The sequence below is a fragment of the Nicotiana tabacum genome, chromosome 10, assembly GCF_000715075.1.
Source record: "Nicotiana tabacum cultivar K326 chromosome 10, ASM71507v2, whole genome shotgun sequence".
NCBI lineage: Eukaryota > Viridiplantae > Streptophyta > Magnoliopsida > Solanales > Solanaceae > Nicotiana > Nicotiana tabacum.
Genome location: NC_134089.1, coordinates 61,055,197 through 61,068,573, shown reverse-complemented (window position 1 = coordinate 61,068,573; position 13,377 = coordinate 61,055,197). Strand labels below are relative to the sequence as shown.

At 37.7% G+C, this 13,377-nt stretch overlaps 1 protein-coding gene across 1 annotated transcript; it reads left to right on the top strand.

Annotated features, from left to right (window-relative positions):
• The first annotated feature begins 283 nt into the window (after positions 1-283).
• Positions 284-6,591, top strand: LOC107772039 (protein SMAX1-LIKE 6). Its single transcript, XM_016591521.2, has 3 exons — positions 284-1,834; positions 4,083-4,326; positions 4,436-6,591. Exons 1-3 carry the CDS (start codon positions 648-650, stop codon positions 6,260-6,262), a joined length of 3,258 nt encoding a protein of 1,085 aa, XP_016447007.2. The 5' UTR covers positions 284-647; the 3' UTR covers positions 6,263-6,591.
• Positions 6,592-13,377: the final 6,786 nt, after the last annotated feature.

Here is a 13,377-nt window from a genome sequence, read left to right as displayed (position 1 = left end):
CTTTCTACCTTATCAAATGAAATCTTTAGGAATAGAAACTTTGATTTGACCTCTTTCCACTAGTGATCCCTCTATCTTTGTGTGGAAAAGCTTGATGCTGACCTTGGTGCTGCTATATTGTGTTTCATTCATGGTCCCATTTCTCTTATCTACTAGTGGACACGGCATCTCATGTCTCTTCTCCCTCACCCCCAGTAAATAGCCACCATAAATCCAAATTCTACTCAGTAAAATTGCCATAAATCTATAAAAGCAGTGGAAAAGATGTTTCTTCTTTTGAAATGTTTACAACAGAATTTATACCCCCATTTTCGTCTCCCTCTGCACCTTTTGTCACTGTGTCCTTTCCATTATCAATACTTTGGCCCACCTCATAATAATTATAAAAAGGAAATTCCTCTCTTTCTATCTCTAAAAGCTGCTTCAATAAATATTTCCAAAAGTTGCTGAAATGTACACTCTTGGAATTTTTTACTATTTCCTTCAATCTTTGCTTCAAGAAAAAGGAAATATCATTATTTTAACAAACTACTGAATGTTTTTTCAATAGTGTCACGGAGTCGTCATACGTATATATATATATATATATATATATATATATATATATATATATATATATTAATAGGAGTTTGGTAGGCTTACCGGCGATGCCAACGCCGGTGAGCACAGCCAGGCAATGCTTGACGGAGGATGCGGCGCGTGCACTTGACGACGCGGTGGCTGTCGCTCGTCGCCGGAGCCACGCGCAGACTACCTCTCTCCACGCTGTATCCGCTCTCCTTGCACTTCCATCGTCTAGCCTCCGCGACGCGTGTGCACGTGCTCGCAGCTGCGCGTACTCGCCGCGGCTGCAATTCAGGGCCTTGGAACTCAGCGTCAGTGTTTCTCTCGATCGTTTGCCAACGGCCAAAACCCTAGATGAGCCGCCTATCTCGAACTCTCTCATGGCAGCAATCAAGCGCTCACAAGCTAACCAAAGAAGGCACCCTGATACTTTCCACATCTATCAACAACTTCAGCAACAGAATACCTCCAACTTCTCCATTTCCACTCTTAAAGTTGAGCTGAAGCATTTTATACTATCGATTTTGGATGACCCGATTGTGAGTCGGGTTTTCGGGGAAGCGGGTTTTCGGAGTTGTGATATAAAGCTCGCAATTCTGAATCCACCCGCCATTTCTAGGTTTTCCAAGACGACGCGTTGCCCGCCTCTGTTTCTTTGTACTTTAACCGATTCGGAGAACAACCGTGGGTTTAACTTCCCATTTTCTGGCGTTCCCAAAACGGTGAATAATGATGAGAATTCTAGAAGAATCGGGGAGATTCTTGTGAAGAAAGAGTGTAGAAATCCATTGTTAATCGGGATTTGTGCAAGTGATGCACTTTGCAGCTTCACTGATTGTGTACAGAAGGGTAAAAGTGGTGTCTTGCCTGATGAAATTAAAGGGCTGAGTGTAATTTGTGTTGAAAAGGAGATTTCAGAGTTCATAGGCGGAGGTGGGAGTGAAGAAATGATGAGCTTGAAGTTTAAGGAAGTAAGTGATGCTGTGGAGTGTTGTACAGCGGCAGGTGCTGGGATTATAGTGAATTATGGGGATCTGAAGGAGTTTGTTGATGATGATGAAGAGTCACTGGAGTCGGTGAAATACGTGGTTTCCAGGTTCACTAAAATAGTGGAAGATTATAGCGGGAAATTGTGGTTGGTTGGAGCAGCAGCAAGTTATGACATTTATATGAAGTTTTTGGGTCGGTTCCCCACAATTCAAAAGGACTGGAATTTACATCTCCTGCCCATTACTGCATCATCCACTCCAGGACTACCTTCCAAATCCAGGTGGGTTCTTCTATTGTATTCCCCTTTAGGACATATTATTATAATGCTTTAGTACAGCATATGAGAGTTTTTTTTAAATGTCTGACAAAGTCACAAATTCTTTAATACACTTGACTTGAAACAATTTAAATATGGTTGTACCTAAACAGAGTTATGAAATGTCATAAAGTTGAACTAATAATGTTAAGTTTTTGAGATCTATTAAGTCAACCGTGAAATTTTGTCATTTGGGACTCTGGATGTGAGCTGCTTGAGAACCGTGAATGCAAAAGATGAATCCTATGTTATTCTTTGTGTTTTGGTTTTGGAAGCTTGATGCGATATATGGGATTGTAATTTTGACACCATCTTGGGGCGATTTTAATAAAATGATTCTATGACTTATCAAGTACGAGTAGTAATAATGTTTTTCTATTATAATGTTTTATTATGTGCAGAATCTCTACTTGAGGCACGTACAGGTTTTCCACTGTTTCTGCTGGCTGGTAGTTGATAAATTTATTAGAAGTTACCTGAAGTATTTTATTTACTAGCATAATTTATTGAGTGTAGATCCACTTCTAGATGGATTTTCCACTGTGCAATCTCATCTAGTCCAAAAGAAGTTTTCTTTGGACGTACCTCATAACTCCAGAATCTGTTTGAATGTTTATCCTGCATTCATTCGGCCTTACCACAATTTTTGTTATTACTATGTTTGTACCGTCACAAGCGGTTGCAGATTAAACTGTTTTCTGCAGTAGTTGATTGGTTGTAGAGTATCTCTTTGCTTCTTAGCCTTGTACATATCTGATGTAATCACCATTTCTTGAAATGTCAAGAGTAGGTTAACTTGTACAAGTTTTATGCCATTTAGAGGGTTGGGGGTTTTTGGGGGGGTGGGGCTTTTTAGCTTTGGTATTGGCGTCAGCATTAAATATTGGTATCTTAAACTCTCTTTTCGAATTTTGCGTTATGAATATGTAGATGTATGTCTAACTTAACCTTTCACTTCTTTAATGACTCAGTATTAGAAGTAAGGAGTAGGACATAATAAAATGCAAAGCAGGATAAATGTCAAAGCATATCTCTTTTCCTCTAATGAAAGAAAACAATGTGCGTAATCAGGAAAGGGGATGCAACATGTCATAAATGACCAAGCATTTCGCCTTTCTTGATTACAAATCCGTAGGCTCTTTTACATGTTGCTTAATTGCAAGAGCAGCCTGACGAAGAATAAAGGAAACATAGGGAAGGACTATGTAAACTTAAACATCTTATCCCATATTTTCTGTCCTCAATTTTTTTTTCTTTAAGCATAAACATACGAGCTTCTTTTATTACAACTTACTTGGTACGCTAAAAATCATATGTAGTTCTATCTTTTTCCCTTTATTTAATTTATTAATTTTTTCTATAATATAGATTCCCTTTATTAGCTAGACTAAGTTATGTACTGGGTACACTGTGTTTTCCATCACTTCCCTTCTTGAAAAAGTTAAAGCTGAACATTTGTTAAGTATTGCACGAGCCAGATAAAAGAATCAAGCATAGTTTTTTTTTTTTTTTTTAAATACTTATGATGTAGCAGTAGCTGCTCTGGTTTTGGGCCGACAGTAATAGAGAACACATGTGATGACATGGTCTAGCATATGTAAAGACGAGGGTTCAAATCCAGATGATAAGTTTGGTTTGCAGTCTGCAATGTTTAGAACACCATAGACTGTCCTCCCAATGTTTCCATTTTGTAGGTATGTGAACATTGTCTCCTCTCAGTTGATCTGTTGCAGTGTTTACTAGGTGTATGTGAACACCATAGTCCCTGTTTGTTTGGTACATAACAGAAACATCTTAGTTTAAGCTTTGAGCCTTAAAGTCTAGATTTTTGACTGTGCCTCAAGTTTGATCTTTATTGAAACTTTAACCTTTAGCTGTGGATTCTTTTAAGGGTTCTGTCACAGTAATAACATGATCGTATAGTTTTTCGTGCACTCAACAAATTAAACAACCCTATGCTTTATTCTGCGGTGTCTGTCCAAAGAAGTTCCTTTTCTTTTTTTCCTTTTTTCTTTACTGAATCCCCGTTCTTTCTTTAATACACCTAGTAAAAGCGCTCCTGAGATTTCTTAATTTGATTCTGAGTGGTTTGTGCTGATTTAGTGCTGATTTAGTGCATATGCTAAGAGGTTAATTGTATAAGATTGTGTGCATCTTAGCTTCTGACTTTCTGTGTGCATTAATTCTTATGGTCGGGTACTGCTATTTGCAGCTTGATGAGGTCATTTGTTCCGCTTGGCGGGTTCTTTCCCACAGCATCCGAGTTTGAAAACTCGTGCAGAAACAAAAATGAATCTACAGCTCGATGCAACCTTTGCAATGAAAAGTATGAGCAAGAAGTTTCCACTACGCTGAGAGGAACAACTGGTTCAGTCGCTGATGAGCATGCAACACATTTATCTTCTTGGTTACAAAAGGCTGAATGTGGTCCAAGCAGGGGACTAGTTGGGGTAGAGGTGTGTCATTCAGTGTCCAATTCTTTTGCTTTTCATGTGATCATAGTTACATTATGGTTAACTGAGCTAGTAACTCTCAGTAAAGATGTGCTCTGTCAATTCAGTGCAGGCCAATGAAGACAACAGTTTATTAAATGCCAGACTGGTGGGATTGCAAAAGAAGTGGAATGATATATGCCAGCGTCTTCATCACATACATCCATTTCAACCAGATGCTCTTCAAGCCAGGTCACATCTTCCCAGTTTTGGTATCTTTCAGAGTTGTGCTGCTGCGGTTGAAAGCAGCAATAAAGGTTCATTGTTGGATGCAAGATTTACTAATCAAAGTTGTATATTATCAGACTTGCAAAACACCTCCATGACCCAAAAGAACATGTCAAAATCAATCGTTTCTGAAGGTGAATCTGATTCCCAAGCTGAACTACTGGCTCAGAGTTTGGAAACACAGCAGCTGAAGAAGCAAAATATCTGGACCCCTTCCCCTCATGCTCCACATGATCTGAGCCTGCCCCTTGATCATACATCATCAGCTTCAAATGCTTCCGTTAGCACGGACCTGGGGTTGGGAACCATCTATGTATCCACTGAGAGAGAGCTGTGGAAACCCAGCTTTCAGGAGCACCAGGATCGCCTTAATTACTTTTCAGGATCAGTTTCTTCTGCTTCTTCTGTTCCTCTGTTAGACAATAAGTTGGATGCAAAAGACTTTAAGAACCTCTATAAAGCTCTTTCTGAACATGTATGTTGGCAAGAGGAAGCCATTTATGCCATTAGTCAGACTGTCTCCCGTTGCAGAAGTGGAAATGGAAGGCGTCATGGCTCTAGCAAAGGAAATAATATATGGCTCAGCTTCCTTGGTCCTGACAAAGTGGGGAAGCATAAAATTGCCAAAGCTCTTGCTGAGAAAGTCTTTGGTTGCAGCGATAGCTTGCTCTCTGTGGATCTGAGCTCTAGTGATGGGAGTAGCTACTCAAATTCTCTCTTTAACCATCAAGATACAAGAAACGGTTACATGAATCTTAGGGGAAAGACAGTTGTCGACTACATTGTTGAGGAGTTAAGCAAGAAGCGTTGCTCTCTTGTGCTTCTTGAAAACGTAGAAAAGGCTGATTTTCTTGTTCAGAATAGTTTGTCTCACTCTATCAGAACTGGTAAATTTTTGAACTTGCACGGGAAGGAAATCAGCATCAATAACATGATTTTTGTGATTACCTCAAATTCGGCAAAAGTTACTAAAGATTTCTTTTTGAGTCCTGAGTTTTCAGAAGAGAATATATTAGCAGCCAAAAACTTGCAGATGCAGATAGCAATTGGATCTGGCAATGTAAATAGGATTAGAGTGAAGGATACGAATTTGTGGATTACTTCAGGGGACGGAACATCAGAATCTTTCCCTGCATATAAAAGAAAGCAGACTGACTCGAACAATGGCAAGCTGTTTCAAATGCCGAAACGTGTGTGCACCATCCCGAAATCTTCTCTTGATTTGAATTTGCCTGTGGAAGAGATGGAAGAGGAGAATCAACGTGATGAGTGTGACCGTGACTCTGGCTCTGAAGGTTCAAAAGCATGGTTGGAGGAAATCTTGGAGCAAATGGACGATAATGTGGTCTTCAAGCCATTTGATTTTGGTGCTCTGGCTGAGAAAATTTTGAAGGAAGTCAACTTCAACCTCCAGGAGATTGTTGGAGTGGATATCAAGCTGGAGATCGACTCAGAAGTAATGGTGCAGATACTTGCCGCTGCTTGGTTATCTGACAGAAAGGAAGCTGTCAAGGATTGGGTTGACAAGGTTCTATGCAGGAGCTTTATGGAGGTCCGAAGCAGGTTCCAACATATTGCTGATAGTTCCATAAGATTAGTTAACTGTCAAGGCATTGCTGTAGAAGACCAGGCTCCCGGAATTCACCTTCCAGCTAAAATAACTGTAGACTGATTTTTGGTCAGGTATGTGTTCTAATGTACAAATGCCGTCAATAGAATTTTGCGTGTTTAAGTGCTCTTTGTGCATATATTCCTGTAATCTTGTTCATCCGTCTCCAATTGTGTATTGTTGTATCTTCTAGAATTAGATTATTTCTCGTAATCTTTGTACCCGGAAGCATCCGTATTTGTATCCCAGACCCTTAAGTAATTTGGTTTCTCCCAGTTGAAAACTTTGACTTTTTTCGTTTTTGGGAAAAGCTAGGTATATGTATCATCTATGTATGTTTGCTTACTGGAGCATAAACAAAAAATAAAAATAAAAATGAAAGGCATTGCAAAGACTAATGCGGTTATTTTGGGCTTGCTTAATTTTTACTATTACTGCACTGCATCTATGAACCCCTTGTCAGTTTTCCTGTTTGTTTACCCTCCCTTTCCTTTGCTTTGTTTGCATTTGATATTTTTGACATTTATGAATATTATTCTGGCGCTCATAATAAAGAGCAAACGCAATATTCTTCTTAAAAGTTTTAACCAAAGAACTGAAGGCTTGAAGGTTGTGAGACTGCACTCCTCAAGTGTACTAGTCGATTAAGTCTGGAACACCTGCTAGATACGAGTATGGTAGATCAAAATGAACCAGCTCCTCGATGATAAGGGTCCTGTTAAAGCCCAGTGTACTTCACATGGCCCTACTGAAAAGTAACATGAAAATTACGTGACTCCGGAGGGTTGGATCCAAATCCATGCACCAAACTAGTATCAATATCTCAAAAACCAATCATCAATGCGCACGGAATGTACCATTGTGCCAAAATCACAATAACCGCATGAAATATCCTATCATGCCAATCTCAGTTCATATCAGAGAATCATATGCAGAGATGTATGCATATGAACAAGAAATAAGCATGTGTGATACATATGGGCAATGACATAAACATGTAGAATATACTACAATTACAACATGTAATCCATCATGCAAAATAGTCCATCATGTCCAAATAAAGAATCAAAAGCCTAAATATGATTTCTAGAATGAATAAAATCGCTCAAGTAACTATACACGCAAGTAAGGCGTAAACAAGAAGATACATATCTCACACACGACATAAAGAAGCCTAAAATCTACCTCAAACGTGGTATATTCTTGGCATTCACATATACGCTCGTCACCTTGCATATACATCATCCCTAAACACGTAATACTTTGCATATAAGTCCATTTTATAAATAAAAAAAGTCCTCAAATCGAGGTTAGTCAGGATACTTACCTCGTCCAAAATATGCTTCAACCTTCCAAATGCCTTTTCCTCTATCCTTGACCTCTAAATGCTCCAAATCTAGCCAAAGAATACTCAACGAGATCAAATAAATCTTTAGAATCAGCCTCAACCAATAAAGCTTCGATCTTTAATCAAATCTTTAAAGTCAACAAAAAACCAACTCGGATCCACATGGTAAAGGTTCAGAATAAAATTGGATCTCGTTGACCCATAACTGTACGAGTCCAAATATGTGATTCGCTTCCAAATTCGACTTCAAATCGTTGTCAAATCCACAAATTATACTTTCTTAACTTCCATGTAAAAAATCATCGTTTCTTCTTTTAGATTCCTTGATTTGGAGCCAAAATTAATGATATATGCATGCAAAAATTATAGATCTAGGTTAGGATTCCTCATTCCAATAATGTAGATGAAATTTCCCTCAGAAATCTCCTAAATCCGAGTTGTATAACTCCCAAAATAATAAAATGAAGGTATGTATAAATTGGGGTTATAAAAGAAAGCTGAATTTTCAACAATGAAGCTCCGCAAAGTGGTCTGCGCGACACGAGACCATAGGCTAGCCCATCTGAGGCCGCGTCTGGGGTTCATGTGACGCGAGACCATAGATGAGCCTGTATAATATGGTGCAACACCTTTTTCACTCAAAAACTTTTCCGAACACTTCGAAACTCACATGAGGTTCTCGAAACCTCGTCCAAGCATCATAACTAGTCCTTATACCCCATATGAACTTGTCCAAGTATTCAAGACATATTCGGAAACATCACAACTAAGAATCAAGATCCAAACCAAATTATAAACTCTCTTACGTTTTTCAAGTTTCAACGTTCGCAAGATACGTCTCCATCACATCTGAGCTTTTCCGGTGTTAAACCGAACTTCGTATAAGTCCGAAATCATTATACGAACATATTGGATCCTTCCATTCACTAATCCGAGCTCGTAATGGATACTACAATTCACATGTTTTTTTTTGGTGTTTAGCTGGAAAATCAAATGACTTTCCGTTGCTTTTTTCTTGATGTTTTCTTTTTGCCAGAGTTTTCTCCCATTGTTGACCTGTTCTTTCTACGTGTATGTCGTTTGTATATCACGTGTATCTCATGTATATAATATTAATACACATGTCACACGCAAAATATACTCACTTGTATATCATTGTATTTACTTGTAGTTCTTGTGTATTGTCACTATATGTAAAGTAATACATAGGTCATAAAGTAGCAGATGTACACCAAACATACACAAAAATACAATGAGATACACTGCATATACATTCATTTTCACCTTCAAAATCACCACCACAAAAGTACCATAAACCACCATTATCGCCATTCACTCCACCATAAAAATATAAAAATCACTTTCATATTAATAAAAGGGGGAAGAAGAAAAGAGGTTCATTCTAGATCTAGACAGGTTTATTTCCCAACAGAGGAACTGTTGCTGGTAAATCACCGCAAGCCGCGAAGGAGGAGAAGAAATCTGAAGCGAGGAAACCATTGCGTTTAGTCGCCAAGTGCATCACAAAGAAGGTGTAATGCCAATTTTATTAAAGCAAATATAAGGTAAAAAGAGGTCAAGAGATTTATAATGCCAATCCACCCTGCATTGTTGATTGTCCAACTTTTAAGACTAAAAAAAGTGTCATAAGATGATTAAAATTCCTTCATATTTGAAAAGAGTTTTTAGGTTCGAACTTTATAAAAGAAAAACTTTTCGAGAATACTAATACTCCTCCTCAGTGAATTTGTTCGACGCAAATTTAAATTAGTTGGGTAAGTAAATTTTTATCACTAAATGTCTAAAGCAAGTAAAGCTTTTAAATGTGTTGTTGATACTTTATAGTATAATATATTCCAGATACTGTATTTGAGGCAGTTGTCCGAATTCGCTATGATATGCAACTGAATCAAGTTCTTGCTAATAGTAAAAAGAGGGGGTAAAACATGAAGGTTGTTCTTATTTTACTAGAGGGGTTTGAATTAGCTCCTCTGGATCGTATCGCTCAAAAGAACCAAATTCGATTATTATTATGAAAAAAATAAAATTATGAAAACTTCTTTGTCTTATTTAGACCCTTATGAAAATATGCATTACATACCCTTTTTCTACGAGATGTTGGGAATCCCGTTGAGTTCATATATGCTTTTATGTTGACAACTCAATTCATTCAATTACTACATGGGTGATTCTGTCTAATATATTTAAATAAAATGTCATGCAATTTGTATTTCCATTTTTCTTCTGTCATACTGCATTCTATTACGAAACAATTCTTATTTGCAAAACAATTTTAATTAAAAAGTATTACTTAGTTACATTTGTATTTTGATATTTGAAGAGACTTATAAATTAGTTATCACGTTTGTTTTCTAAAAGTCAAATTGGGAATATTTTACTAGAATTTTTCAATGTTTTATTTCTTCATTTTAATAAGAGAAAAATTGTAACTTACAATTAATTTTGTATAACCCGATTATTTACCTCTTGTTTGAAAAAGAAATAAGCTTGTTCCTTATTTAGTTCAAACTGTTAGTCAAATCAATCATCAATAAATCGTAAAGTGGCAAACAATGTGACTCATACAAGAAATTTGTTTAAAGAAGGAATGTAATAAAGTTATACCGAGATTCACGACTGACTTCCTCTACAAAGTAGTAAAATAAGATGCGAGAAAGCCATGCCTTTAGAACAAGAAGGTTTTGATTCTGGGAGATGGAGCTCTAGAAGTGAAGTTCCACAAAGTATTGGTTTTCTGCCACTGAGACTGAACATCCACTTGTTTTTGGTGATTTGCACCTCGAAACACACCTTAGAAAAGAAAATTGAAGTTTCATTGAAAGAATGAAAATAATAGTCTGAGCATCCAATGCAAAAGCAGCCTTTAATTCTCTTGTAGCGTCGTGCCCCCCCCCCCCCCAAGCACCCCTCGGCTCAGGGAAAACCAAAAAATGTCTTTCGTTTTCCACCCTTAGTTGGCCCTTGCCGCCTTCCCGACCTGCCTACTCGGGTCTTGTATGGATATGTAGGAAGGGGTGCTCCTAGGTGTGTGTAGGGGTTGTGTTTATTCGCAAGAAAGGATTCCTCGTCAAGTAAGTTTGGAGGGTATGGACACACTTGCGCGAATTCGGGTAACGACTACAAGGGAGAAAAAAGTTGACGGACTACGAATCGTCATATTTGACCTTTGAAAAGATGTGCCTCGCCTTGGTGTGGGCTAGGTAGAGGCTCCGACTTGCGCTTGCTTTGCATAGGCTCGCGTTGGTGGTAACTAAATGTAGAGAGAAGAAAATCCTTAGGTTGACCAAAGATAGGAAAATCTACTCTATCTATTGATACATGAAAGGTTGTTGAACCCTCGAATATGTTCGAAGATCTCGAAATGATCTTTCAGTTCGGGGAAGAATTCGCACAATTTTGTTTCCATCGAGAATTGAATTGACTTTTTCCTTATGTCGATTGGAGAATCTAACAATGACATTAATATGGATATTCTTACAAAAAAATTAAACATTCCGTGCCCTCGAAGAGTGCTTTGTCGTGCTAGGTCACTAATTTCCAAAAGAAGATGCCATTGTTTGATGAGAAATAAAAAGGAATATCGAAAATTCGAGTGACTGAAGCTAAAGCAACTACTTTCGAAGTAACAGAAAGAAAAGCAACGACTGGAGTGGGAGAGTCAGAGTCGAAAAGAGGATTCCTCACTTCTTTCTCTCATTCAAAACCGTGCATGAGACTTTCATCTCACACGGCTCCTAAGTGATAAAAGAAAGAAGAACCCATTTTCTTTCTTTTTTGATTACCTTCCTCGCGTATGTATAAGACCGAATCCATTCGATTTATAAAAAGGATTACTAATCCTTAACTTTTCGAGGAATCCTTCATCAGTGGTTGTGAATGACTGATTTTTTCAATCTTTTTCGACCTTGGTTTCGTAGGAGCAAGTCAGAAAGATTGGGAAACAAGCCATCTGGTTTAATTCATTCTTAATAGCCACGAGATGATCATCTTAGGGTGATCCTTTTGTTGATGGATGCTCTTAAATCACTCATAGTCTCTAAAGGATGAGAACCAACTATATAGCATATACATCGAGAATTCAAGTATTGTATATGTCATTAGTCCGATATTTTGTAGGAACTAATCGTAATAACGAACTTGCAAAATGGATCTGTTTACCATAAAGAGATTCGTCGTTCCTGACCCTGCTTCACCGTAATTGTTATTTGAACAAGTAAAAGTTCTGTCTTGGTCTGAGTGGGGATAACATTTCTCTTTACATGTCCATGGAGTTTTGAAAAATCCAAACATCTTAGAGATAGATAGAGAGGTAGGAATTTCTCGAACGAACCGCACTCCTTCGTATATGTCAGGAGTCCATTGATGAGAAGGGGCTGATGAAAGCTTGAACTCAATTCATACGGTAATGAATATGAGCGCAACTGAAATTCCTGGGGAGTTATATATTTGTGTATTGATAAGACCGTTAACTATTTCTTGAAGCTCAATCTCCCCCTAGATGAACCATATAGACAAGAGAAACCATGAACCAGAATAGAAGAACTTGCCCCACCCATGAGTAAATATTTCATAATAGCCTTATTGGACCGAACATCTTTCTTGGTATATCCCGATAATAGGTATGAGCATAAACTAAAACATTCTCGGGCTACAAAGATAGTTGTTAAATTGTTAGCACCACATAAAAATATTCCCCCTAAAGTAGTTGTTAATACGAATAAGAGAAACTCAATTATAGACATTTATGTACATTCAATATACTCTACAGATAGAGGAATACATAGAGTTGAACATAGTAAAATAAGAAATTGAAAGATTTTGTTGAAATTGTTCGTTTGGAAATTTTTCGAAAAGCTAATCACAAGTTCTTCTCTCCATCAGAACAATAGGTATGTTATGCTCATTACAAAACTTTTTGAGGAGATGAAATATAACCAAGGTATATCTTTTTGATCAAAGGTTGAATCGCTCATCAGAAGAAAATTTAGGCCAAAAATTAGGATACATTCTGAGAAAATCAAAGTTCCATCTAAGAGAAGCAAATGAAAGGTTTTCCTAAAAATTCTCATAGAATCAAGAATGAAATTTTCATTCTGTACATGCCAGATCATGAACTAGTAACTGTTTCCAATTTCTAAAAAAAATCCTAATTGTATCGAACTTTTCATTTTTGGAATAGTTACGAAATCTCCATGAATATGATCAAACCTTATTCCATGGTATTTACATGAGGTTCCTCTTTAATAAAGTCCCCCTGAGGGCTTAGTTGATCCATAATTTATGTTTCATCTTTCAAGAAGAGTCTTTCCTGCTTTCAATTCATAGACTTCAAAAAAGGGATTTGCCACATCGTTGAGTGATTTTTAAAAAGGAAGTTCTCTAGGGGAGTTTAAGGACTCATTTCCAAGGCTAGAAGCCTAGACTAGAAAGGATATTTCTTTGGTCTTCAGTCAGCTCTACTAGATGTAGTTGCCTAGGAATCCAATGCACTAACTCTCGGAAGCTCCATTCATGCCCACCTACCTACCGAGGAAGACACTACCGATCCCTGAATCGAGGGGCGAGCACGACTAAAGTGGATATACATAAAACTCTATTTACGGATCTATATGCTTCGATTGGGACTGGAAGTTCCAGAACAGGTGGCTGGTATACCACAATAATAAAACTTCCTTTAATTTTTTTATTCGGATCGAATTTATGTTGGCTTCATTGGGAGGCTCGCGTAATTTGTTACGTCATCTCCAAAAGGATAAGTTGCATTGGTATTGATAAAGTTCCGTGGAGTTCATAATTTCATAAAAGGAGT